This window comes from Conger conger, chromosome 16, assembly GCF_963514075.1.
Source record: "Conger conger chromosome 16, fConCon1.1, whole genome shotgun sequence".
In the NCBI taxonomy this organism is placed as follows: Eukaryota; Metazoa; Chordata; class Actinopteri; order Anguilliformes; family Congridae; genus Conger; species Conger conger.
The window spans coordinates 6,846,544-6,874,043 of NC_083775.1; the positions used below are offsets into that span (position 1 = coordinate 6,846,544).

The 27,500-nt window shown below is 49.7% G+C and overlaps 3 protein-coding genes across 3 annotated transcripts in view; 1 reads left to right on the forward strand and 2 right to left on the reverse strand.

Moving 5' to 3' along the window:
* The window catches only part of LOC133115079 (CCN family member 1-like), an 8,282-nt gene extending 139 nt beyond the window's left edge, over positions 1-8,143 (forward strand). Inside the window, exons 1-5 of the mRNA XM_061224802.1 lie at positions 1-136; positions 2,644-2,857; positions 5,358-5,720; positions 6,432-6,613; positions 7,818-8,143. The exon at positions 1-136 is cut by the window's left edge and continues 139 nt beyond it. Coding sequence (XP_061080786.1) covers positions 86-136; positions 2,644-2,857; positions 5,358-5,720; positions 6,432-6,613; positions 7,818-8,123 — 1,116 coding nt within the window. The 5' untranslated portion in view covers positions 1-85 and the 3' untranslated portion in view covers positions 8,124-8,143. The remainder of the gene's footprint in view (positions 137-2,643; positions 2,858-5,357; positions 5,721-6,431; positions 6,614-7,817) is intronic.
* A 4,734-nt stretch (positions 8,144-12,877) lies between these two features.
* ddx39ab (DEAD (Asp-Glu-Ala-Asp) box polypeptide 39Ab) lies at positions 12,878-22,946 on the reverse strand. Its single transcript, XM_061225106.1, has 10 exons — positions 22,794-22,946; positions 21,085-21,293; positions 20,470-20,597; positions 18,842-19,118; positions 18,285-18,403; positions 16,513-16,644; positions 16,072-16,181; positions 15,456-15,600; positions 14,598-14,745; positions 12,878-13,229 (listed from the first exon to the last, which is right to left on the reverse strand). Exons 2-10 carry the CDS (start codon positions 21,290-21,292, stop codon positions 13,213-13,215), a joined length of 1,284 nt encoding a protein of 427 aa, XP_061081090.1. The 5' UTR covers position 21,293; positions 22,794-22,946; the 3' UTR covers positions 12,878-13,212.
* Positions 22,947-23,865: 919 nt separating this feature from the next.
* The window catches only part of si:ch211-106h11.1 (volume-regulated anion channel subunit LRRC8D), a 7,281-nt gene continuing 3,646 nt past the window's right edge, over positions 23,866-27,500 (reverse strand). The window contains exon 3 of the mRNA XM_061224741.1: positions 23,866-27,500. This exon is cut by the window's right edge and continues 104 nt beyond it. Coding sequence (XP_061080725.1) covers positions 26,473-27,500 — 1,028 coding nt within the window. The 3' untranslated portion in view covers positions 23,866-26,472.

Genomic DNA, 27,500 nt, shown 5'->3' on the forward strand with positions numbered 1-27,500 from the left:
ATGAATAGCACTAAAATTATAACGTATAAACGAATGTTATTTGTTTTTTTAATATAGGTCTACTAATTTGTTATAAGCAAGCAAGATGGACAAACTCATTTTCTGGGCTGTTTTTACAGTGGCAACCATTGGTACAGTAAGTATAACTCTGTTTTTAAGTTGCTGCGAGGTTTATGTAAACAGAGTGCACGGTTCTCACGTGGGGGACCTGCTGCGAGTCTCTGCAGGAAGAAGCAGTGACGCCGTTGTTGCTAATCGCAGTAGCAAGAATAACAATATCGTAGATTGGCATTTTAACAGTGTTACTGTACTTTATGGGATTTCATGTCTAAGCTAGCCTATATAAACTATCTAAAGACACGATGATTCATGGTTTGGTCATCCGGTCATTGTCAATAGCAACCGCTAATCTACCAATTCAGTGCTTCATACAAATTGCCTACTTACATCAAATGGACTATGTGATTTATTTGTTTTTTATTGATCCATTAGAATAATTCATTTTTATTTCTTATTGTCTTAAGAGCGGTAGGTTAGACATGTTGTGTGACTTAAGATAAGCATATTAACGCTTTGGCTACGCTCGTGTTGGATCTGTCAGCCCAATTCAAGTTATGATAACCACATTAATAAGGTAGCAGACAGACTTAATATAAGTCCAATAATTTACAGAAGAAACAAGCACCATTTAGAGTTTTCCAAACGTGAGTAATTCGGCTATATGGGATGCAATTTATTTCAGCCCTTTTGTGGATTCGATAAGTTGATTCAGAATGTGTGGTGCGTCATGAAACACATGTGCACTTGCAGTATGTCTGTAGCGCGTGGATCATAAAATCGGACGGACTCAAGTAGGAGGAGCAATCCGGGGCACGTAAAAAGATCAGTGAAACAGGAATCTGGAACAGTGCACAACCAACTATCTACCGGATCCGTAGGCCTAATTAAGGATGGCACTGCTGTTCGCATTTATGCATTCCGGCCAAATGGTTGATGTATTATTTTGGTTATATTGTCTATCAGTTGCTATTTTATTCATCAGAGTCAAATGTCGGCTACGCCCTTTGCTATGTGTCGATGCAAAACAGTAGCCCTTTATTTAGGTAGACCTGTACACCAAATGCAAATGTTTAATCAGCCAATCATGTGACAGCAGCTGAATGCATAGAAGCATGCTGACATGGACAAGTGGTTCAGCTATTTTTCAGACCAAATGTCAGAGTGAGTAAGTGATCTAACTGTGACTGTCTTTGACCGTGTAATGATTGTTGGTGCCAGACAGAGTGGCTTTACCTGCACAACAGTCTCTAGAGTTTGACGCGAAAAAAAACATCCAGTGAGCAGCAATTCTGTGAGCGAAAACGCCTTGTAAATAAGATAGGTCAGAGGAGAAGGGCCAGACTGGTCAAAGCTGACAGGAAGGTGACAGTAACGTAAATAACCGCACATTGCAACAGTGGTTTGCAGAAGAGCATCCCTGAACACAACATGTCAAATCTCGAAGTGGTTAGGCTACAGCAGCAGAATTTGTCCTGCGAAAGAGCTCACGGAACCGCACGCGGAGGTAAAACCGCGGCGCGCTCGGGACTGGAAATAGTCGGGAATCCCGTCAGTGGAAACGATCCGACCCCACGCAGCTGCAGCGATCCGGCTGAAGCCAAATACTTGGAAGTCTTCCGCTGTTAAAAGACAAGCCGGGCATTTCTGGGATTTCCGCCCCATGTGAACCGAGCTGTCTTCGCAATCGACCCTGTCCTCTCGTGCCATTTTACCGCGGAAGTAAAACCACGTGGAGTTCAGAGACTCAAGTCCTGGACGAAGCCCAATCTTTCGAACGTTTGGGAATGAAACGCTCGACTGCGAGCATACGTCATTTTGCTTTGAGGCCTTTCCCCGATGCAGGCCTTTCAATTACAACACAGATTTACATTCACATTACATTACATTACATTATTGGCATTTGGCAGACGCTCTTATCCAGAGCGACGTACAGTTGATTAGACTAAGCAGGAGACAATCCTCCCCTGGAGCAATGCAGGGTTAAGGGCCTTGCTCAAGAGCCCAACGGCTGTGCGGATCTTGTGTCCCAGTCATTTACCTTAACCACAACGCTACAGGCCGCCCATATCGCTACAGGCCGCCCATATATTTTCTCACATTTTACATATTGTTTATTAAATGAATAGGCTACTTATTATTTGTAGTTTATTTTGTGATGCTTACTTAAAGCAATGTACAGAGGGTAAAAAGTATACAGTCTATTATGCCGATGTATCAATTAATTCAACAGATATTCACAACACCTATTGCCACATCAAGCCTGTTTGTGTTGTGTGGTCTGTATGGCAGGGTTTGTGTTGTGTGGTCTGTATGGCAGGGTTTGTGTTGTGTGGTGTGCATTGCAGGGTTTGTGTTGTGTGGTCTGTATGGCAGGGTTTGTGTTGTGTGGTCTGTATGGCAGGGTTTGTGTTGTGTGGTCTGTATGGCAGGGTTTGTGTTGTGTGGTCTGTATGGCAGGGTTTGTGTTGTGTGGTCTGTATGGCAGGGTTTGTGTTGTGTGGTCTTTATGGCAGGGCTAGCATTACGTGGCATGGTGTGCATTTGATTGAGCAGTTTTTCATTTCTCCCACTTCCTCCCCACAGGTGAGTTTGAGTTGCCCCTCCGTGTGCCAATGCCCCGTGGGGCCCGTTATCTGCCCCCCGGGGGTAAGTTCCGTGCCGGACGGGTGTGGCTGCTGCAAGGTGTGTGCCGCCCAGCTGAAGGAAGACTGCGACCCCTCTCGCCCCTGCGACCACCACAAGGGCCTGGAGTGTAACTACGGAAACGACGTGGCGCGCACTGGGGGCGTGTGCACAGGTAGGCGTGGCCAATGTCTTTTAGCCAATTGGGCAGTCAGCGTTGTGTCTGTGTAGGGGTTTCAGTGTGGTCTGTTAATTCATCTGCTTTGTGTCTGTGTCAGGTTTTAAGTGTGGTCTGTTAATTCATCTGCCTTGTGTCTGTGTAGGGGGTTAAGGGTGGTCTGTTAATTCATCTGCCTTGTGTCTGTGTAGGGGGTTAAGGGTGGTCTGTTAATTAATCTGCGTTGTGTCTGTGTAGGGGTTTAAGTGTGGTCTGTTAATTAATCTGTGTTGTGTCTGTGTAGGGGTTTAAATGTGGTCTGTTAATCTGTGATGTGTGTAGGGGTTTAAGTGTGGTCTGTTAATTAATCTGCCTTGTGTCGGTATAGGGGTTTAAGTGTGGTCTGTTAATTCATCTGCATTGTGTCTGTGTAGGGGTTTAAGTGTGGTCTGTTAATTCATCTGCATTGTGTCTGTGTAGGGGTTTAAGTGTGGTCTGTTAATTCATCTGCATTGTGTCTGTGTAGGGGTTTCAGTGTGGTCTGTTACTTCAGCTGCATTGTGTCTGTGTAAGGGTTTAAGTGTGGTCTGTTAATTCATCTGCATTGTGTCTGTAGGGGTTTAAGTGTGGTCTGTTAATTAGGCCAACCGCTGACACGTCTCGTGTGTTTGAGAGTGTCGTTCCAGGAGATTCTGTACATTTGGGAACTGTGGGAGGAAAAAAACCTGGGAAAAGCTGGAACAATAGTCAGGAACAGTAGTCACTGGCTTAATGGTGTTATTCAGTCGCACTGTGGCTAGATTGTATCTGTCCTAGACGACTGGCCACATAGTTCTGTCAAGACTGGAACCCTTGTGATCAGATACTTTTCTCAGGGTTCCTATAAACTGAGCTATATCTGATTCTGGAGAGGTGGTTCTATATAAAGAAGGATGCTTGAATGGCGGAAGATTTTTCTTGGGTGGGGGGTGGGAGTGGCAGGGGTGTCCCAGAGAGAGGTCAAAGTTCACCCACACAGTAAACAAGTCCGGATTCCAGTGCGTCCTATGAATAGAACCTCCTTAATAAAAGGAGGGATAGGGTGTCTCTCTCCTTCTCTTTCTTTCTCCCTCTCCACCCTCTCTGCTCCCACTCCCTTCTTTTCATCCGTGTTATCAGATCGTCACGTCTGTCTTTTTTTTTTTAAACAGCCATTCTTCCCCCCCCATTATTTGAGCCTGCAGTCAGTGTCTGTGACTGCCGCGTCTCCCCCAGATTACATAAGCAGAGCGGCAATGAGCTACCGCTTAAGTGCTTTTGTCCCTTACCCCAAAATTCACTCCCGTTGACTACGTTTATAGCCGGATGTTTTAAAGAAGCGGTTCGGTATAGCAGCGTTTCCTTAAGTTTGGCTTTGAACACTACAGCAGATCTGGGTTTTGAGTGCAGCCTCCTGATCTTTTTTTTTTCTCAAAATAAATATAAAATTAAATAAGGGAAACGAATGACTTGAACTGTCAATTTTGTTCATCTGTTAAAACAACATTCTTACATTTGTTGTTTTATTACATTAATATTCTTGCCTGAAATTCAAAGCTAAAAATGTTTTTTTGGCAGAAAAATTGTGGCAGTTGAACTTATTTTTGTGATTTACAGCAGTTTGTGGTTAGAGTGAGGCGAGCCTGAGAATGTGTGGGGGGGGGGGGGGGGTACCACGCACACTGTGTGTGTCTTTGTTTGCGTGCGTTTCTGTGTGCAGGATGTGTGTGTGCGCCTGTGTGTGTGTGTGTGTGTTTCTTTGTTTGCGTGTGTATCACTGTATGTGTGCGCCTTTCTGTGTTTGTATGTGTGCACCTGTGTGTGTGTGTGTGTGTGTGTGTGTGTATCAGATAGCTATGCTGATGTAATCCTACCCCGATGGACACTGGGTAAGGCCCTGAATGTCAGGAATCATCACTAGAATCTGCAGCATGTCGACTTCAAAGAGCCCAGGACCCCTCCCCCCCAGGACTGCTCCCCGACCGTGAAGCCCCCAGGTCCCCAAGCCCCACTGCTCGGTAGCCTGGGATACAAAATGTTTTTTTCCCCCATAATGGAGACCCAAAGAACCACAGGATCTCATACCATTCAACTGCACCCGCTTACAGATCAAGTGCATTTAGAGTCAGTATCCCAATAACAATTGGGGGTGGCTTGTAGCGTAGTGGTTAAGGTACATGACTGGGAGCCACAACGTCAGTGGTTTGAATCCCGGTCGAGCCACAATAAATGATCCGCACAGCCGTTGGGCCCTTGAGCAAGGCCCTTAACCCCACATTGCTCCCTGGGCGATGCACTGTGGCCGCCCACTGCTCCTAATAACTAGGATGGGTCAAATGCAGAGGACAAATTAACCCACAGGGTTCAATAAAGTATATCTTATCTAACAACAAGAACAACAGCACATTATGAACGTGTTACGCTTTGCAATGTGGCTGATCTCTCTCTCGCTCTCTCTGTCTGTGTGTGTGTGTGCGCGCGCGTGTGTGTGCATGCACAGCGAGGTTGGAGGGCCGCGCGTGTGAGTACAGCGGGAGAATGTTCCAGAACGGGGAGAGCTTCCGCGCGGGCTGTAAGCACCAGTGCACCTGCATCGACGGGGCGGTCGGCTGCCAGCCAATCTGCGCCCTGCAGCCGCCCCCGGCCACGCCCTCCTGCCCCGCCCCCCGCCTGGTCAAGGTGCCCGGGCAGTGCTGCCCGACGGTGGACTGCCACAAGGGGGCGCCGGCTCTGCCCCCCACACGCCCGCACGCGTCCCCGTTCGCGGTCCCCTACCCGCGCAAACCCGCGCAGAACCTGGGCAACGAGCTGCTGGAGCTGGGGAAGAAGTGGGAGGAGCTGAGCCACTACAAACACCTGGCAGGTCAGGACCCCGCCCCTTTTTCTAAAATGGCCGCCCTCGCATTCAAATTCTCCCTACTGTTCACTGCTGGGCTGCACCAACCCAGGTTTCCTGGAGAGCTACCATCCTGTACGTTTACGCCCGGATAATCATGAATTTGGCACACCTGAACCTACAAATGAGCAGCTCAGTGAGATCTCTAGCTGTTGAATGAGGTGTGTTGTTAGGGTTGGAGTGAAAACCTACAGGACAGTAGATCTCCAGGAACAGGGTTGGGCAGCCCTGCTCTAGCTGTTGAATGAGGTGTGCTTTGTTTGGGTTGGAGTGAACACCTACAGGACAGTATATCTCTAGGAACAGGGTTGGGCAGCCGTGTTCTTCTGCATCGCTACGGTGTGCTCAGGTAGGGGGATACCTTTCCACGAGCACCAGGATTTAACCCTTTTTTAAGCACAGGCTGAAATGTTCCTGTAGCACTCATTTACTCATGCTAAATTTGAATATATCTACCGACTATAGAAAATGGCCTCCTTCTGAATATAGTGAAGGGGTGTGGTCAGAGACAGAACTCACCTTCAGCACAGCAGCAGGACACAGGAGACACGGTCGAGAACTTTCCAGAACTTTCCGGACAGAAACATGGTGGCTGGGAGGGGTGCGGAGTTGACATCAGCCTTGTTTCACGCTCTCCCTCTCTCTTCTCCTCCTCCTCCTCTTCCTCCCTCTCTCCAGCGTGGAGGCAGGTCGGGGGTCAGTGCGTTGTCCAGACGACCAGCTGGTCTCCCTGCTCGCGCAGCTGCGGGATGGGCGTGTCCTCGCGCGTCTCCAATGACAACGCCCAGTGCAAGCTGGCCAAAGAGACGCGTCTCTGCAGCGTGAGACCCTGCAGCTCCCCGAAGCCCCTCCCCCTCAAGGTACGGGCCACGCCCCCTCGACAATCTCCCTGGCAACACCTTCCAGACCACGCCCACCAGGCCACACCTCCCTAGCCGCATGGGACCGCTGATACCATGAATAGACGGTCTTCATGGAAAGAACAAGTTTGAGTCATCCTGGTGAGAAACAAGCTTGTGTAATGAGTCCAAATTGTGATTCAAAGCTTGTTTGGGGGAAAAAAAAAAACCTCTACTGTCCTGGACACACCAACAGTTCTCAGGCCCTCTGCGTGATAAGTGTCCTTGTTTGTCGCTGCGTAGCCATGGCAATCGCCAGCGCACATTCTGACCTCACACCCCTCGGTGCAGTGCTAAGTGCTAACGTCCTGCATCAACCCCAAATTCCCCAGCCACCCCCACCCCGGGGTGACAATCCCCTGAACTGTCCGATGGCGAGGTCTGTGAATGTGTCTGGAGGCTCGGTGCTAATACCCCCACAGCTGTGTGGGCGCGAGGCCCCGCTCTCCCTCCCTCTCCCACGGCTGGGGTGTCGTGAGTGTGCCGGCACAAAATGGCTGGTGGGAGGTACACCAGAGGTGTGAAAAGAGGGTCCTTATCTGTGTCTGGTTTTTGGCTTTAATGACTTAATAAGACCCTAACATTCACACCGACATTTTAGCCACAATTCTTGATAAGTGCACAATGACTCGTGGCCCTAAGTGACAGTGGTGTTCGGCAACGTTTACCAGTGGCGTCCTATCCATCGTTTGGAGGACATTGTCCACTTCGGAGTGGCGGTGAACGTGAGTCGTGAGTCCTGTGTTGTAGCCGTCTCCACCTCTTTTGCCATTACCGATGGAGTGACCCCCCTCCTCTCCTCTCTCCTCCTGCCCTCTTCTCCTCCTCTCCCCTCTCCTCCTCCTCTCCCCTCCCCTCTCTCCCCTCCCCTCCTCCTCTCCCCTCCCCTCTCTCCCCTCCCCTCCTCTTCCCCTCCTCTCCTCTTCCCCTCCCTCTCCTCCTCTCCTCTCCTCCCCTCTCTGCTCTCCTCCCCTCCTCTCCTCCTCCTCCCCCCCCCTCCTCTCCTCTCCTCTTCCCCTCCCCCTCCTCTCCTCTTCCCCTCCCCCTCCTCTCCTCTTCCCCTCCCCCTCCTCTCCTCTTCCCCTCCCCCCTCCTCTTCTCTTCCCCTCCCCCCCTCCTCTTCTCTTCCCCTCCCCTCCCCTCCTCTCCTCTCCTCTCTCCACAGAAAGGGAGGAAGTGTTCTCGCACCCACAAGGCAGCCGAGCCCCTCCGGCTGTCCCACGCCGGTTGCCGTAGCGCCCGGCTGTACCGGCCCAACTACTGCGGGGTGTGTGGGGACGGGCGGTGCTGCGCCCCGCGGCACACCCGCACCCTCGCCGTGGCCTTCTCCTGCCCCGGCGGCCGGCGCCTCCGCAAGGCCGTCATGTTCGTGCGCTCCTGCAAGTGCGGCGTGGAGTGCGCGCCCCTGAACGAGGCCGCCCTCCCGCCCCGCCGCTGGCTCCACGGCGACACGCACAAGTTCGCCGACTAAGAACCCCCCCCCCGCCGACCCCCCCACCCCCCTGTCCCCACGCTCAAATCACCTCCCTTGATTGGCCGTCCTGCCCGTCACTCAAGAGTAGAAGCCCAATGGAGGCCTGATTCGGACGGTAGGGAGGGAGCGGGTTAGCCGTCGGCCTAGGATAGGAATAGATCCGATTTTGACGTGGAAATGCAGATTCTGAAAAATATATATTTAGACTGGAGATTCATGAGCTTCCTCAGTGCATATGGAGAGCTACCCTTCTTTGATTACCCCCCCCCCCTCCCCCCCATGCAGGTGGGACAGGTACAGGTGCATTAGGAACAGACAGACTGAGTCAGAAGAACTGACCGAATCGCCCAGCTTACGGGGGGAAGCACAAAGACTCCAAGCACACAGCAGTCTGCAAAACACCTCAACAAAACAAGCGTGCGTTTCGCAGGCTAACTGGATCTGTTGGAAAGGGGCTCAAGTATTTGGCCTGAAAAGATTAATACTAGACTGTTATTATTTGGTGTTAACGGGATAATTGACATCCCGAAAAAGGTGGGACAGTGGAAACATACAGTGGACCGTTTGAACGGAGACATTTTTATGCTCAGCTTTCTATGCAAGTTGGTTGTGCTTTATTTATTGTACCGTATTTATTGCTGAACCTTAAGGAATGGCCAGCGAACTCTCCTTTGCTGGCGAACGCTGTAGACGAAGGTGCATGTGGGAGTGCGAGAGGAGATTCCTGGGTCCCTCCTGTGACTTCACTGCAGCTCAGGACCTGCTACTAATCTACTAATCCATCTCAAGAGTCAAGAGTAAAACTTGCAAAAATACACTTGGCCAAGAGGGACTCCTCTGCCCAATCAGGTTCCCGGGATCTGCCTGTACCAGCTGTCGAATCACAATCCTGGGATCTGCCTGTACCAGTTGTCCAATCAGGTTCCAGGGATCTGCCTGTACTAGCTGTCCAATCAGGATCCTGGGATATGAGTATGAGCTGTCCAATCAGGACCTTGGGATGTGACTATGTGCTGCCCTATCAGGATCCTGGGATCTGCTTGTAGCAGCTGGTGCAGTAGCCCAGCTGGTGGATTTTGGAGCGAGGTCAGCCGACTTCATGTCTTGGGAGATTGCACGTGGCAGTAGGCACCTTTTTTTAGGGAACAATCTACAGTGACGGGGATTCTGCAGTTAGGACAGGACGTCCAAACTGTGGTGAAAAATATTGACGAGAAGCCCCAACAGGAAAAAGAAAAAGAAAAAAAGAAAGAAAGAAAGGCTTTGAAATCTTTGGACTGCGACGTGAGCTCACTGGCGCTGAATTCAACCACAATCCCCAAATCGAGGGGAACGGGGAAAACCCCATAACCCGCCGATAAACCCTTCTCATAAACCTAGAATTAAAAAGCTGACATCAGCAAGTAAACATGTCATTTGTGACCAACATGTCGGGTCTATTTCAGACTCGATTCAGCCTGTAAAAAAAACCGCTCCGTGCGAATGGGCACGAACACTGAACACACTTCCTCACGTTTCCCCAGTTACACGCGTTTGTATCTCCTCTTCAGTAAATCACCAAATACAGGAGCACGTCAGGAAATAGTCACAGGAGTACAGGGGCATGTTGGGAATAGTCACAGGAGCACGTCAGGAAATAGTCACAGGAGTACAGGAGCATGTTGGGAATAGTCACAGGAGTACAGGAGCACGTCAGGAAATAGTCACAGGAGTACAGCAGCACGTCAGGAAATAGTCACAGGAGTACAGGAGCATGTTGGGAATAGTCACAGGAGTACATGAGCATGTTGGTAAATAGTCACAGGAGTACAGGAGCACGTTGGGAATAGTCACAGGAGTACAGGAGCACGTTGGGAATAGTCACAGGAGTACAGGAACACATTGGGAAACACTTCAGTGATCGAGGCCTGGCAGGTTGACATCTCTGGAGCAGTGCTGCCCAATCGTGTGCCACAGAGGGCCGAGAGTAACCAATCACTACACCCAGCGATTTCACCAACAAACCAACCAGAGACGAGGGAACGAATGAGTGAAGTCAGCTGGTTTTCCAATCTTTTTCATACCTCTGTATTTAAATATTTTCTCTAGTTCCAACTTTTAAGGCACAAACTGTGGTTTTTTTTTGGGTTTTTTTTGTACATGGAAAAGGCTTTTAACCTAGCTTCATACAGAAGCACCATTTATCTCAGACAAACAGACTTTTGTAACATTTTATAGCAGTTACTTTCTGTGCTGTAAATTGGAAGTGTGTATGTATACCTTAGAAGTCTGTGGTTACCATGGCGATACAGCCATTGCACTGTTTTATCTCAATGGTGGGATTCTATAACCCCCATAACCTGGTTCCCCATCATGGCCGGTGCCTCCCAACAGCTGTAGAGGGGCACAACAGTCTCACACGATGTCACTTCCTGTATTTTACACCACAACGCCTTGACCCATTTGCCGTGTCGGAAATTACGTGTGTCCAATCGAGTATGTTACATCACATGTTATTTAGCAGACACTCGTATCCAATGTGAGTTAGTCGAATAGACTAAGCAGAGGTCAATCCCCTATGGAAAAATGTGGGGTTAACAGCCTTGCTCAAGGGCCCAATACAAGTTCAATCGTAGGGATGCAAGCGGTTTCGGACGGGGACATGGACTTGCACTCATTCGGGGTTCAGGGAAGCCGCAGTAGGCTGTAGGATGAGGGAGAGGAGCTTCTGAAACGTTATCTGGGTGAAGCCTGTGTGGAACGGGCTGGCGTGCAGCCCAGGAGGACAGAGCCTGCCGCTTTATTTAAAGCACGGCCTCCCTCTTCGTCATCCATTAACGACGCCAAGACCATTCACACGTCCCCCAGGGGATGAAAGCCCATCTGATGCATTAGAGCCTCAGTCCAGGGCAGCTCACAGAGGAGAGGCCACAAGTGTCTCGAGGGAGATGAGTGTCTGACACATGACATTTCTTATAGGAGGGAGGTGTGTGTGTGTGTGTGTGTGTGTGTGTGTGTGAGAGAGAGAGAGACTGGATCAGATCTTTAAGATACAGCATTGGACTCGGAGCTACTTACGTAGTATTTTTTGTATTTCTGTTGTACATTGAAACTCAATAAAAGTGTGGATGACACTGGACTTTCCTTTTTTTGTTTCTTTCCCCCAATTTTCATTTTGCTATTTTGCAGGATGCTCATTTCTACGGTAGAGGTTCACCCACAAACGAAATTAAAAGTATATTTCCACTTACCCAGAGCACCATCTCCCCATTCCGACCAGGGCCAGGCAACTCCAGTCCTGGAGGGCCGGTGTGTATGCAGGTTTAACTCCAGTCTTGGTGGGCCGGTGTGTATGCAGGTTTAACTCCAGTCCTGGTGTTAAAGGTGTGTATGCAGGTTTAACTCCAGTCCTGGTGGGCTGGTGTGTATGCAGGTTTAACTCCAGTCCTGGTGGGCTGGTGTGTATGCAGATTTAACTCCAGTCCTGGTGGGCCGGTGTGTATGCAGGTTTAACTCCAGTCTTCGTGGGCTGGTGTGTATGCAGATTTAACTCCAGTCCTGGTGGGCCGGTGTGTATGCAGGTTTAACTCCAGTCCTGGAGGGCCGGTGTGTATGCAGGTTTAACTCCAGTCCTGGAGGGCTGGTGTGTATGCAGATTTAACTCCAGTCCTGGTGGGCCGGTGTGTATGCAGGTTTAACTCCAGTCCTGGAGGGCCGGTGTGTATGCAGGTTTAACTCCAGTCCTGGAGGGCCTGTGTGTATGCAGGTTTAACTCCAGCCCTGGTGGGCCGGTGTGTATGCAGGTTTAACTCCAGTCCTGGAGGGCCTGTGTGTATGCAGGTTTAACTCCAGTCCTGGTGGGCCGGTGTGTATGCAGGTTTAACTCCAGTCCTGGTGGGCCGGTGTGTATGCAGGTTTAACTCCAGTCCTGGTGGGCCGGTGTGTATGCAGGTTTAACTCCAGTCCTGGTGTTAAAGGTGTGTATGCAGGTTTAACTCCAGTCCTGGAGGGCTGGTGTGTATGCAGGATTTTGCAGCCACCCGTTACCTTGAATTTATCAGCTAATTAGCCATATGCACCATGGCTGATTCATTTGTAAATTAGACCACAATAAATTGCTACAAGACAAGAACATTCATCAGCTGTTTTTTCTTTTTCTTTTTTATATGACAGAATGCGGCTATAGATGACAGATCATGTAAATGATTGGGCCAATTCAATAATTAAGAGACCAAAAACCAGATAATTTCTCATCTCAGGTAAACTTTTCTAGATTTCATGACTTTTTTTTGGATGCGGTTCAGCAATATAATGGACCCCTATGGACCACTGGCAAACGACGTGCCGACAATATATACTCACTCATGAACGACATCTCTTTCCAGACAGAAAGTACACTTACTCTCAAACATCATCAGAGCTCAGAAGAGTACACCAGTATTCTGGGGCAAAGTGCCAGTTGTGTTGAGCAGTGTTTTAGCCAGCCATGTGAAATGGTAAATGGTTGGCATTTATATAGCGCCTTTATCCAAAGCTGTACAAGTGATGCTTCTCATTCACCCATTCATATACACACAGACAATTGGCGTATCAATAAAAGGGGGCAAATGTGAGACCCAAACATTCCCCTAAAATGTAAATGTTCAATTAGCACAGTAACTATGTACAGTATGTTCTGTCAATAATGGATATTATATTTAAACACCAGAATGAAATCCAGCGACACGTCCCAGTCCTGACCAAACACGGCACAGCAATAACGGATCACGAGGTGAGGTATAAAAAGCTTTTTTTAATTTCAGTAACCAAAAAACAAAAACCACGATTAACAAGGAAATGAACTGGATGCCCATCCCAGAGATAAAATAATGAGCAGGGGGGGAGAAACTGGTGGGCCTTTTTAAAATAAACACTCAGAATTCTTCTTTTTTTTTTTCACTTGTTTTTAAAATCCAAAAACTACAGGGGAGTGTATGCGTGCATAGGTGTGTGTGAGTGTATGTGTGTGTGTGCGTGCGAGTGTGTGTGTGTGTGTGTGTGTGTGTGTGTGCGTGTGTGTGTGTGCGTGTGTGTGTGCGTGCATGGTAATTGGTGGCAGATCAGGAGCTCATCTGGACTGTTCAACTGCGGAGAGAGACAGAGAGAGAGACAGAGAGAGGAGGGGGGTGAGTGTCAGCTCATATCCTCTGAGCGTGCAGTAATTGCCTTCATTACCAGCAGCAGCAGCTGGGGCTTTCACTCGCCGCCCTTGAGGCTCAACATGAAGGGACGGTCACGGCCCCGTCTACAGCTACACCACAGCCCCGTTATGTAACACACCCCCCCCCCCCGGCGACAGACAGCACGGCTACTACAGGAGGCCTCATGTCATCAGCTCCAGACGGCCGGAATCCGCGCTCTCTCAACGGATCTGAGAGGGAGGCTACGCCACGCGCACTGGACCCGTTCGACCCCAGGGCTGCAGGTTCCACTCCCCGGGCGGAGACACAGCCAGCGCACACAACGCAAGCGTAGCGGCATCAGGACCGCAGGCTGAAGGAGCACGGGCGCTCCAGGGAACCGATGGCACAGGCGGTGTGACGGAGACCATGGGTACGGAAGCAGTAATGACGGGTATTCTACATGGGCTAAACGGCCCGTTTGGGTCTGTAAACATGTTCTGAAGCGTCCGAGCAGCTTTTACTAAAGTTAGCGGTCACGATAACCGTCACTGACCGTCTTCAGGAGACTTAAGACTGACCAAGTCAGGTGATATCAAGGCCACTTCAACCCCAACCGTTTTTCTAGTTCTTCTACACATCTTAGCACATGTAATGTTGCATATCTTTATTAGGTAGCTTAATGTTTATTAGTATAAATAAGAACCAGAGATATCATTACATTACATTATTGGCATTTGGCAGACGCTCTTATCCAGAGCGACTTACAGTTGATTAGACTAAGCAGGAGACAATCCTCCCCTGGAGCAATGCAGGGTTAAGGGCCTTGCTCAAGGGCCCAACGGCTGTGCGGATCTTATTGTGGCTACACCGGGAACCGAACCACCGACCTCACGTGTCCCAGTCATTTACCTTAACCACTACGCTACAGGCCGCCCCACATGTATCAAAATATATCAGACACCAAAAGTAAGGAATTACACGACCTTAAGAATCGACGTCTTCTTAATGGTACAGCGTCATAGTTAACCCTTTCAGTCCCAAGAGTGCCATAGGACAGCAATCAAAATGGCTGCCAGACTATGGTTGAGACCCTATTAAAACCTCATTAAATCCTCAACTTTAGGAGTCAAAACCCCATGGGATTTTGGTGGCGGCACTATGTATTGGGCTGGGGACTGAACGGGGTAAACGCGGCTTCCTGTAGCTGCTGTTCAGAGCACTCGGGTTCCAGCGAGTGCCGACGGAACCGATGCTAAAGTAACGTTAGCGCTGCGGGAGACGCAGGGAGGCGCGTGGGCGTGCGCGGGAGGAGGCGCGGAGGAGGGCTTACTGTAGGTGGAGATGTCGATCTCTTCGGGCAGCTCGGCCACGTTGACCTCGAAGCGGTCCTGCACGTCGTTCAGGGTCTTGGCGTCGGTCTCGTCCGACACGAAGGTCACGGCCAGCCCCTTCGTCCCGAACCGGCCCGCGCGGGCGACCTGGGGGGAGAGAGAGGGCCCCGTTTGAGCTGCGTGTGGGGGACGGGGACGGGGACCGCGAGCCCCCCTCCCTACGCCCCACAACCACGCCCCCTCTACACACCGACCAAGCTCCAAGCACTGGCTGAGGTCTACCCCCCTTCCACTGCAAGCTTCCACATTGTGAAAGGAGCTATATACAGAAGCTCTTTTCCAGTAATGGATTGATAAAATCGATTGTAATGACACCAGAAATCCCACTAAATATCACTAAACAGAAAAAACTTTTTTTATCATTATAAACATTAAATAATGAATATTCTTTCGATGTGTCAGTATTATGCTATTCCTTATGCTTAGGACAATCAACAGGAAGCTACTTCGCAAACACGGTACACCAACACCAACCCCTCAGTGACAGTTTCCTCCAGATATTAACAGCCTCGGGCAAATTCATGAGTGAAAAAAAATCTATAAAATCCCAGACACAGACTGCTGAATCATAATAAGTGTGCCAGTTAACAAAACTGCCATTGCGTCGTCATGGTTTCCCAAGGTCAGGTGCAAGCTATACCAGGGTAATACCACGTCTTAACTATACTCTACCGCTGCTTAGCCTCATAGGCACTTCCCCCCCCTACTCTGTTTCTGGGGGAAACTGTGGAGAGTGCACACTAACGGCCTTTGGCGCCCCCCAGTGGCAGGACGTGAGAACAGTCGAGCGGGCTCACCCTGTGCAGGTAGGTGTCGGAGTCCTCGGGCATGTCGTAGTTGAAGACGATGTTGACGCGCTCAATGTCCATCCCTCGGCCGAACAGGTTGGTGGCGACCAGGATGCGTCTCTGGAAGTCCTTAAACTGCTGGTACCGGGACAGCCTGCGGGGGAGGGGGGGGGGGGCGCGAGGTAGCGATTAACAAGACTACATCTCCCAGAATGCAGCAGAGCTCTGGCTACAGCACAGGCCCTCTCATTTCATGGCCCCACACTCATGAGGGCACTGGATAATGAAGCAGGATAAATGTCAGCTGGATAACTGCATGGAGTAAAACCCAGAACAGCTCCGTTTACTATTCGGGAGAGTTCTGAGTTTTACACAGTGCAGCTCTCCAGCAGACTCTCCAGAGATCACCCCAGGCCCCAGGTGACGCGTTTAGAGATCACCCCAGGCCCCAGGTGACGCGTTTAGAGATCACCCCAGGCCCCAGGTGACGCGTTTAGAGATCACCCCAGGCCCCAGGTGACGCGTTTAGAGATCACCCCAGGCCCCAGGTGACGCGTTTAGAGATCACCCCAGGCCCCAGGTGACGCGTTTAGAGATCACCCCAGGTCACGCGTTTAGGGCTCACCTCTCCTCCTGCGCCATGCCCCGGTGGATGGCGATAGCCGGGAAGTTCTGCTCCACCAGCAACTGAGACAGCGCCACGCAACGCTGGACAGACTTCACAAAGATCACCACCTGCAGGGACAAAGATGCTGAACTGAGAGCACGCCACACAAGAGTGCACCGACTTCACAAAGATCACCACCCAGAACTGAACATTCTAACGCTGATGTAACAATCACTACTGGTGTTCTAGAACACTGACTTAGAATTTTGTACAATTACTTATTTATTTTTAATTGGGGGGGAAAAAATTAAATAAAATGAATACACTCACATCAAAAACACCCAGAGAGAAAATTAGCAAATCACCCACTTCAGGATGAAGTCATTATTTTGGGTCTCTCAGAACAGCCGCATATCACCCACTTATTCTCAATGACAAAAAGGCAGGCTTGGCGGGTACCTGGTTGAACTCCAGGACGTCGAGCAGGTCGAAGAGCTTGCGGTTCTTCTCGCTGTCCTTCAGCTTGCAGTAGTACTGCTGCAGGCCGTGGAGTGTCAGCTTGGTCTCGTCGTCCACGAACACCTCCATGGGCTGAGGGAGGGACAGAGTCACGGCGCCGTCTGATGACATCACAATACGCTGACCTTCTCATCAGGACCAACGGATTAACCTCCTGACACCCTGTGTCCTCAAATGACGACATCACAATACGGCGACCTTCTCATCAGGACTAACAGATTAACCTCCTGAGACCCGGTGAGACCTCGAACAAGGACATTACGTTTAGGCTTTCTGCAAGTTCTAAACGGCATCTCTTGTAGCATAAGGGACATCCAATTCAGAACAAAATTATATATTATCACAGGAATATATTATCACAGCAACAAGACACTTGCATAGTCAAAATCTAAGATGCAAGTTTTTTTTTTCTTTTTCTCTCTCTCCTCCTGGGTCTCTCAAGGAGGTTAGACCCATCTGTACCTTTGAAACACCACCAGTCAAAAACGGAGGCCATTTTACAACCTAGACACCATGTCCACATACAAACCGCTGTCCCCTTCAGATGACAACAGCACAGCTTCATACAATCTACAGAACTATAGTTGAGCTCATTTGGATTACATGCTGAAGTTATGTCTGTAGGCATTTTTAATTTTCCTAAATATGGGGCAAAACTTCTAAGGGCAAACGCCTGTGTTTCCCAGAAGGCAACAGCTGCTCAAACGCCACCCTTGAATGCAGAGACTGGTTATTAAGCTTCGAACACTTGCTCCTTGCAGCACGTACCAACTTCTGCAGCGATAGGAGGATTAATTTACAGCAAGTAAATATAAAGCTAACAAGCTGTCTGCTAGAAAATGTGGCATCCATACCCATGGATGAGTCACAGCTGAACTCGATAGAGAAACTGGTCAGGTGACGTCACTGGACGCGTTTGTTTTGAGACGTTTTGCCCCATATTTAGGAAACTGCTTTAAAAAAAGAAAGAAAAAAAAGCCGAGACATAACTTAAGCATGTCATCGAAATAAGATCAACTGAAACAAGCATGACAGTGCTCCTTTAAGAACAGGTTTAAACACTTTGGGTGCGACGCCGCGGTTGTCCCCTTGAGCAAAATACATAACCTGGTAACCCGACCCAACTCACTCAACGACAACGGCCGTGAAAGATTTAAAACATTTAAAAGCACACGGGTACGGACGCCACTCGGCTTTCCCCGTTGCCATGGTCACAAAGTGGCACGAGACTTCTCCTGATGCACCGCTCTGAAGAAGGGCGCCTGCGTGTGCGAATGCATGCTTCACAGAAAACAAACTACGAGTCGCCCCGATCCACGTCCACTGCGTTGAGAAGGAGCGCCACTCCAGGAGAGCATGAACGCACGTTTTAAAGGAACCGGACGGATTCACAGAACACTCACGTCCACGGTGTTGAGAAGGAGCGCCGCTCAAGGGGAGTATGAACGCACGTTTTAAAGAAAGCTGACGGATTCGGGGGACACTCACGTCGAGGAGGAGCGCCACTCAAGGAGAGCATGAACGCTCGTTTCAAAGGAACGGGACGGATTCGGGGGACACTCACGTCGAGGACGGATGGATTCGGGGGACACTCACGTCGAGGAGGACGGATTCGAGGAACACTCACATCCACGGTGTTGAGAAGGAGCGCCTCTCAAGGGGAGTATGTACGCACGTTTTAAAGGAACCGGACGGATTCGGGGGACACTCACGTCCTGCATGAACTTGCGGCAGACTGGGCGGATCTCTTTGCTGAGCGTGGCGCTGAACATCATGCACTGCTTCTCGTGGGGCGTCAAGCGGAAGATCTCCTGCACGTCACGCCTCATATCTGCCAGAGAGAGAGAGAGAGGAGAGAACTACTCAGCACAGCATTCAGAGATACTACCAATACGCCCAGGCACGCACCGTACACAATACGGCATAATTAACTTCACATAGTGACACAAGTTCACTTGCAGATCACACCGCTTAATGCCTATGCAAAAAAACAGTCTCCAGCTGTGATAGGTAGGCCCAATACAAAGTAGTTTCTTTAATGTGCGACAAATTAGAATCCCGAGTTATAAATTGGATGATATACATTTTCAGGTTTGTCCCGAGCGGTAATTCCTTATTGCCTTGCACGATTCACTTTTTTTTGTGCGGCGTGGGGAAAGAGCCAGAATGGACGCTGTAGGAGGAGCATCAAGGTGGGTGGCAAGTTACAGTAGGGGAAACCGAGCCAAAATGGATGCCAGCGGGGGGAGAAGAGCTTCACAAGACTCACCGAGCTGCTCCAGCATCTTGTCGCACTCGTCCAGGACGAAGTGCTTGACATTTTTGAGGTTGAGGGTCTTGTTTCGGATGAGGGCGAGGGTACGGCCGGGCGTGCCCACCACGATGTGGGGGCAGTTCTTCTTCAGGACCTCCTCGTCCTTCTTGATGGACAGGCCGCCGAAGAACACGGCCGCCTTCACGGTGGGCATGTACTTGGAGAAGCGCTCGTACTCCTTGCTGATCTGGAAGGCCAGCTCACGCGTGTGACACATCACCAGCACGGACACCTGAGAGCGAGAGAGCGAGAGAGCGAGAGGGAGAGGGAGAGGGAGAGGGAGAGAGGGAGAGAGAGAAAGAGATGCTGACACACGGGGACCAGCTTGTTTTGATCCTGAACGCTGACCGGCCAAGATGGTGCTCTACAACGATTGTAAATCCAACACAAAGGCCCATCCACACCAAGAACCAGAACGCTAACGATGTAAACCGCCATACTGACGAACGAGAAATTTCTGGAAAATGTCATCGCACGTGGCGCCCGGTAAATTCATCCGGAATTTGATTCATCGTTCATGCTGCTGGAAAAATTGTCCCCAAAAAGTGCTCCCAATCATATCATTAAATACCTGCCGTTGTTGAGTAAGAACATTTTTAAAAACATATTTATAGTTATAGTTCTTGATGTGGATGGGCATTTATTGTCATTCAAACAGCCATTTTGTAAATCGCATCACCCGGCACACAAACCATTACTTACAAAATAATTACACAATAATGTTGTCTCAATTGTTACTAATGGTTTTTAACTGCTTTATAAATGCAGCACAGCCTCAACACTTCTGTCTCGACTCTCCAAACCATCCAAAAGGTCAGTGTTGGTACACACCTGAAACCCGTTTCTGCTACTGCTGTTACTGCATGCTGAAATCAGCCCACAACTACGGAAAATGTAACCCGAGACATTCACTTAAAACAAGACTTTGCTTAGGATTGGGCTTCGGAACAATAGCGCACAAACGCATTTTTAATAAAAACTTATAGGCTACATATAACAGTTCCCTAAAAAATTGCTAAAACTTTCCTGCAACAATAACTTCACCTGTTGCATTATGTTAGTTATTTTGCGAAAATATTCTATCCAAAGCTACTAGCAGTGGATTAGACTACGCAGGGACCAATCCCTCCTCAGAGAAATGCGGGGTTAAGGGCCTTGCTCAAGGGCCCAGTAGCTGCGTGGATCTTATCGTGGCTACACCGGGGCTTGAACAACCAGCCTCCCAGGTCCCAGTCATGCACCCTAGCCACTACTGCAGCCAGCAGGGTGTTCTGCAACCAAGCCAGCTTCACAAGAGATCACACCGAACTGGGGCTCCTTTAACTAAGAGACTACAGACAACACGCCTTTTTTTTTTTAAATGGACTTCATCCCGTTTCCAATTCGGAATGCCAGAGTGAAAACCAACATCTCCAGGAACAGGGTTGGACAGCCCTACTCTAACTGGGGTGTAAACCAACAGGAACAGGGTCAGGCTGTGCTGCTCTAGCTGTTGAATGAGAGGTGCTCTGCCAGGCTTGGTAGATCTACAGGAACAGGGTTGGGCTGTGCCGCTCTAACCAAAATTGGGCATGACCACTGACCTGTCCGTCGACAGGCTCAATCTGCTGCAGGGTAGCCAGCACGAACACGGCCGTCTTCCCCATACCAGACTTGGCCTGGCACAAGATGTCCATACCCAGGATCGCCTGTGGGATGCACTCGTGTTGCACTGAAAAAAAGGACACAAAAAACACACACACATCGTTGAGCAACACATTCACATCCCTCTAGACCCCCCTTTTACAGGCAGGGCACACTTGTACACCTCTGCAACCCCTTCACAAGCCTGACAAACACACATATCTGGAAATAGCTCGCACCATGTAATTTCAGGCACCGATTCAATTTGACTCAAGTTCACTGGCCGAATTCATCTCCAGTTCTCACCCCCTTCTTCCCCCGCCCCCAGCACCCAGGTAGAATTGCAAAATAGCAGCTGAACGGTGTTCATCAAACAGCCTTGTCCTTTGGCGTGGACTTGGAAGACTGCCACGTAATCTGAGGCCAAATTAATGCAGCAGCAGAAGCCGCTACAGACTCGGGAACATCCATTCATAAATACAAAAGTGTACGGAGTGCTCGAAAGGAAGGCCGGCCGAACGCGCTGGTCGCCGTCTCCTTGGCTTTATGGCGACGTAGGGCTGCGTTCCGCTCACCTTCTGAAGGATGCTCAAACCCGCAGTCGACGATTGCGCGGAGCAACTCGGGTTTTAGCAGGAAGTCGCGGAAGCCGGAGCTGTGGATGGAGACGTAGGAGCCCTTGACCTCCTTCTTCCCCGCCGGGACCGCACTCTCGGGGGCTCCCTGAGGCTCCTCGTCTTCCTCATAATCGAGCAGCTCATTTTCGACGTCGTTCTCGGCCATGCTGTGGGGGGGGGGGAAAGGTTCACACCTCTACGTTAGACATTCGTTTCGTTAACGCCTCGTTCCCCAGCAACCCAACCCAAACCGTCAAAAATCCATACAGAACCGAGATTTGCCGCGACGTTCATATCAACAAAACATTATTGTGCTTAAAAGAAAATAAGATTACATTAACAGGTTACATATAACGCCCGAATAGCAATTATTTGAATTGCAAATAATGGTCGTTTGATTTTAAATTTAACTTTACTGTTAAAAAATATATAGGCCTACTCAGCGTGCAATGACACAAATATAGCAGAAAAGCTTAATCATTTAATACCTAACATTATTGACTGTACCACAACACACATGCAGGGCGACAAAGTTTGGATATCTTCTGTGCCATTTAAATCAGATTTCAACCAAGGACGATGCACGCATATTACCTACCCAAGCTAGCTGGATAACTAGGCCAAAACCTCTAGCAACATTCTCTAGCTAGCGTTGCCTTTCCTCCTCACTATAAATTAATAGAAATTGCTTTGATAGACCGGGTGGCCACATGACACATTAACGTTACCTAGATATAGCTCTAGTTTATCGAGCTACTTTAATCAGTAAGGTTTGGCTCCGAACTGAGTTAGCCAATGCAGCGAGCTAGCTGGCTAAATCCGGTCACCGCTATATCGGTTAGCTTGCAGCGAAGTGAGCAGGCTTCACGTATACCATAGCTATATTTAAGGCCTTTGAATGAAGCTAGCTAGTAAGACAGAGAGGTTACAAGAAACCATAACTATTAACCAGTCAGGGAGCAATTTTAGATGGGCAAATGTTGTAGCTAATTCAACGGGTGATCCAAGTACTTGTTCGCGTTTAAATTTCCCCCGCGTAAAACGCCATACGTAGGCTCCAAACAAACACCAAGCGGCATGACAAAGTGAGCACTTAAACGATCGAATTACACTACGCCTACTGTCAATTTGAGCGTGTTAAACTATTTCGCAAATTACTACATTAGAATTCCTACGGGTTAGCAAAGGAGTTTAGGCAGTTATATAATGGACTTGTCGGACTTTGTTAGCAAGCCATCGCGTCCAGAGTTGATCGTGATTGCCAGCCAAACAATAGAAACCTTTTCATTCAAACACAATCGGTTCAGTTTGTTGTTAGAAAACAAATTATCGCAAACCGTCGAATATTCAGTTCAGTACATTCAAATAGGTTGTCCAAGGTGTTTGAGGGTTCAATATTAAAATGTGCAATCAATGTACAATTCGTTTTACATTCGACTAAGAAGGGGGCACTGCATAAAAAGCCGGCTTGACTATAACGCACTTAGCTAGCGAGTTACTAGCTAACGTTAGCCAACTATGCAGCTAGTTATCGAAAATTATGATTATGCGCCAATCAGTGTCGCAGGCGTTATTTTTCAGTGTAAAGCAATGACCTATTGTAAATACTACACTGAACCCACTGCTCTCCAGTTAACAAAAACAATGTGTTAAAATTGAATTCTTACCTTACGATGATATTACAAATTCTGCTCAGACTACGGCTCCACTCCACATGGATAGGCCTCAAGTTTATACCTGTTTCCGGAACTACCGCCTTCAACGACTCGATTGGTTAAAATGGACGTAAAACTTGCCCACATCCGTGAATACTGCAGTCTGATTGGGTTTCTTTCCTGCCAGTCAGTTACAAGGTTTGGACCTTGTTTTAGCGCTTGAGAAGTAGGAGGGATAAACAAGCCCGCTCAGAGTTCACACCGCCGAGAGACAGGCAGCAGCTGTTTGCAAACGTAATATTACATTACTTGACACTCGTTGAGCAGATACGCAATTATTCAGTGCGACGTATTATTAGACAAACCGAAGCGCATTCACCTGATTGATATGAAAAATAGTGCCAAACCAGGCGAACAACAGTTCTATAGACTATCGTCGAATGAACAATCAACACGACGAACCTACGTGGTATTTTCCAGTAAGACGAGTTATTATGAAAATAGAACGCAATTGAAACTGGATTAACTTGCTGGAGCAACGCATATTTACAATATATTTTACTTTATCGTTTTACCGGTTTGCGTTATCTGAATATGACAACGCCCTTTCTGATGAAAAAAAAAATCAAATAAACATATTTATGTGTTCTACCTTCTCAGTAGTGTTGTCAGAATTGCATCGTATCAACAAATTATAGATTCAAAGTGACATATAAGCTAAGGGAACCATACGTACACATCCTGTGTGTACCCTCCCATTTCTGTACCCCGACACTAACCCTGTCTGTGGTTAGCCGCCATATGTGCTTTCTCCTGTCGTATTAAGCTACTGACCTGGACCTTTGGAACCTGAGCCCACAAATGTTCGCAATTGCCATCCAGCTCAGTGCAGTGTGCTGAACATTAAAACGTTTTTTATTTTTTATTTTAGCAGGATGCAGTTGTTGCATTGAGTTTATCTCTTTTTTTCCCTCGTACTAATTCCCGCAGTGAAATATCAGATGGGCAGATCTCCTCCTTTTATAGAACATTAAAATAAATGAGAAAAGCACATTTATATGTTAATATGTTATATTTTTTATTTCTTAGAACATGCCGTTCTTCATGTATATTTTTGCATACTGGCCATTTATACAGTGGGACAAATACAGGTGCAGGGAGGCCTACAATGGCAATGCCTCACTCAAGATATGACCATGCAGTCTCTTCAGTACAGCTCCATAACCATTATATGCCATGTGTTTGTTTCTTTCTGTGACTTCAGCTGTTGTTGAGTTTTGCCCCCCCCAACCCTTTTGGCACTCAGAGGCTCCACATCCTTGTCCTTGTCCATGGGGGGGGATGTCTGGATGAAGACACAGCAGTACTCTGGGACATAAATTCATTGCATCACCTTACATTATTGGCATTTGGCAGATGCTCTTCTCCAGAGCGACGTACTGCAAAGTGCAAAGTGCATACCCATAACCAGGGAATTCAACACCCTGAAGGTTGGAGGGCATTCTAAAGTGTATCTGGAGGTGGGGAACTGGGAGATTGGGCTGTTGGGGGTGAGGGAGGGTTGGGACATAAGACCATTGTCAAGGGCATAGTGTTGCAATGCGGGGGTGGGGTGTCGGCGGTGGGGGGGGGGGGGGGGGTGATTGGTTTGTGTTTGGAAGGGGGTTGGAATGGGGTGGGGGGAGGGGCAACAGCTGTATGTGGCTGGGCTGAAAGCTCTGATCCAGTCTGGGTCTGTTTCAGTGAGGTTCACCCAGCAGGGGTCAGAGGTCAAAGTGCACTGATGATAAATAAGCAACAGAGGCTGACCTCCCGGGATGTAGGATGAGTTTGTTTTTCCTCTGCGTTTTGAACCCCTGTCATCTCAGACTCACAGACTAACACATAGACACACAGACATTTTTTTTTTTATATCAAAAGATAAACTAAAACGAGATACTGTAGATGTTACTTTTGAATTATTACATTACAGTTATTTAGTTACACTTTATCCAAAGCGACTTACAGTTCATTTGACTAAGCAGGGGCCAATCCCCCCTGGAGCAATTTGGGGTTAAGGGGCCTTGCTCAAGGGCCCACAGCTGATCTCATCGTGGCTACACTGGGGTTTGAACCACCAACCTTCTGGGTTCCAGTCAAGCAACTTAGCCCCTAGGCTACAGGCTGCCCCCTGAATTATTACCTGACTTATCAGGTTTGCAGCCCTGTCTTTCTAATCCAAAAAGTCCTTTTGATGCAAACATGTATTCAGGTATAAGTCAGGTCTTTTTTTTTATCACTCACTCGTTAAGTCACAAACACACACACACACACAAAGTATTGTAATAGACACTGAAGACTGTACATTCAAAAGCTGAAAAAATACCTTCAAAACAGACCCAGACATAGATATACTGTATATCTATCTAAATTAGTTTGAAAGTACTGCTTTACACTGAGTTGTGCAAAAAGTTAGCATCTTCTGAATTGAACCTTAGAAGTAGCATACGTAAGCACAACGTCTTAATAAAAATGTAGTGCGTGTATGTACGTACTTCCCTTCTTTTCCAATGTAAAAAAACAAAAAACAAAAGCGCTAGCAAAATAAACTGGAATACAGTTCCGATCTGAGGCTGATCTCCAGTTTATTGGCATTCCGTCTTCATTCCCTCAAGCTGTGGAGCGTTTGAGTTTCCGGACAAAAGAGAGGGGGCCGGCTTTTCATCTCCTCGACCCTCGCCGCCCCCCCCTGCATGGGGTCAGCCCAGCTGAGGGGGGCAGACTGACATTCCCCTGGCTGTTAGTCAGGTGCTGAGCTGGGGCCAGATCGAGAATTAATAGCCCTGTTCCCTCAACCCCTGGCCCCCCCCCAAAAAAAAAATTCTGGCCCTTTCCAGCATTTGGAGGGTGCGTCAGCGTTTGACAATGAGAGTAGGGAGTGCCATTGTGACCATGGTCGGGGGGGCGGGGTGCTTTTTTGTGGCATGTTTTTGGCACACCCCTCTTGCCTCAACCAGCTGGCAGAACAACTTTAACATTCTTCAGCAGGTAAAGACATGGCATGGAACACATTTTCGATCCTAACTGATGCAACATTACAGTTATTTAGCTGACGCTTTTATCCGAAGTGACTTAATGTAGATGAGACTGAGCTGGGGACAATCCCTCCTGGAGCAATGTGGGGGTAAGGGGCTTGCTCAAGGGCCCAACAGCTGCAGACATCTTACTGTGGCTACACTGGGGTTTGAACCACCAACCTTCCAGGTCCCAGTCAAGTAGCATACACAAATACACCTACACTTACACCCTTTCTACAAAATGGAGGCTAAAGGCCACCCCCATGAGTTTCAAGCCCAGGGAATGTATGGGGAAATTCAGAACTCATTTACATTGAACTGAATAATACTCATGGTCAGCCATGTTAAAGATCCCGCGACACTCTTCGTAAAGAGTCGGGGGTTCCCATTGTCCTGGCTAAAAAGTCCATACCTGGCTCTTTCAACCTGCCACCAAACATCCCCTGATTCAAATGGCAAAAACATTGTTCTCTCCCTTTCCACCAGCTGGTGTGTGGTGAGTGCTCTGGCACAAAATGGCTGCCATGCATCACCCACGTGGATGCTGGTGGTGGTTTGAGTCGAGTTTCCCCCCTCATCACTGTTAAGCGCTGAGATCTACCTATCTATCTGCACATTTGTGTCTGTATCGGTCTCTATATCCGGGACTCCAAAGCGGACTGGAAGCACCACTGGGCCGCCGAGAAGGTGGGGAAGGTGTCCGAGTTTGGGCGGGAGCGCGTCTCCGTGGTCACCGGCCCAGCGGGCGGGTCGGGCCGCAGCAGGAGCTCCCGGACGGGGGCGGGCAGGGAGAGCAGGAGCCAGCTCTCCGCCAGCAGCCCTCCGCCCCTCAGCCCCGCGCAGGACCCCAGCTCCGCGGGCAGCGCCTCCAGGCTGTTCCCCCGGACGTCCAGCCGCGCGAGCTCCCCCAGCGCCCCCAGCCCGGCGGGGAGCGCCCCCAGGGAGTTGTGGGACACGTCCAGCGTGCGCAGGCGGGGGGGCAGGCCCGCGGGGAGCGTCTCCAGCTTGTTGGCGCTCAGGTCGAGCTCGGCGAGCGCCGTCAGCGCCGCCACCTCCGACGGCAGGTCCTCCAGGAGGTTGCCGGCCACCAGGAGGCAGCGCAGCCGGGGCAGCGTGAACAGGGCGCCGGGCAGGCCCTTCAGGCGGTTGTGGCCCAGGTCCAGCACCTCCAGGGCGCGGAGCATCCCCACGCTGCCCGGCAGCGCCAGCACGCGGTTGTGCGCGAGCCGCAGCGTGGCCAGCCGCCGGAGGCGCTGCAGGCCCAGCAGGCCCTCCAGGGTGCGCAGGGCGTTGTGGGACAGGTCCAGGCTGCGCAGTCCTCCCAGGGCCAGCAGGGCGGAGGGCAGGCACTCCAGCTGGCAGCCCTGGAGGCTGAGCTCGGACAGCGCCGCCAGCCGCCGCAGCCCCGTCAGCGCCAGCAGCCGCGCGCCCTCGTTGTGCACCTCCAGCCGCGCCAGGCTGCCCGCCACGTCCGCCAGCTCCCCGGGCACCCGCTGCAGCAGCGCCCCCCGCAGGACCAGCGCCCGGAGGTGCCTCAGCTGCCGGAGGCTGCCCAGCGCCCAGCCCCGGCCCGCCCCCGCCCCCGCCCCGCCCTCCCCGCACACCCGCCCGGTCAGGTGCAGCTCCTGTAGGCCCCGCAGGGTGTAGGCCCAGCCGGGGACCT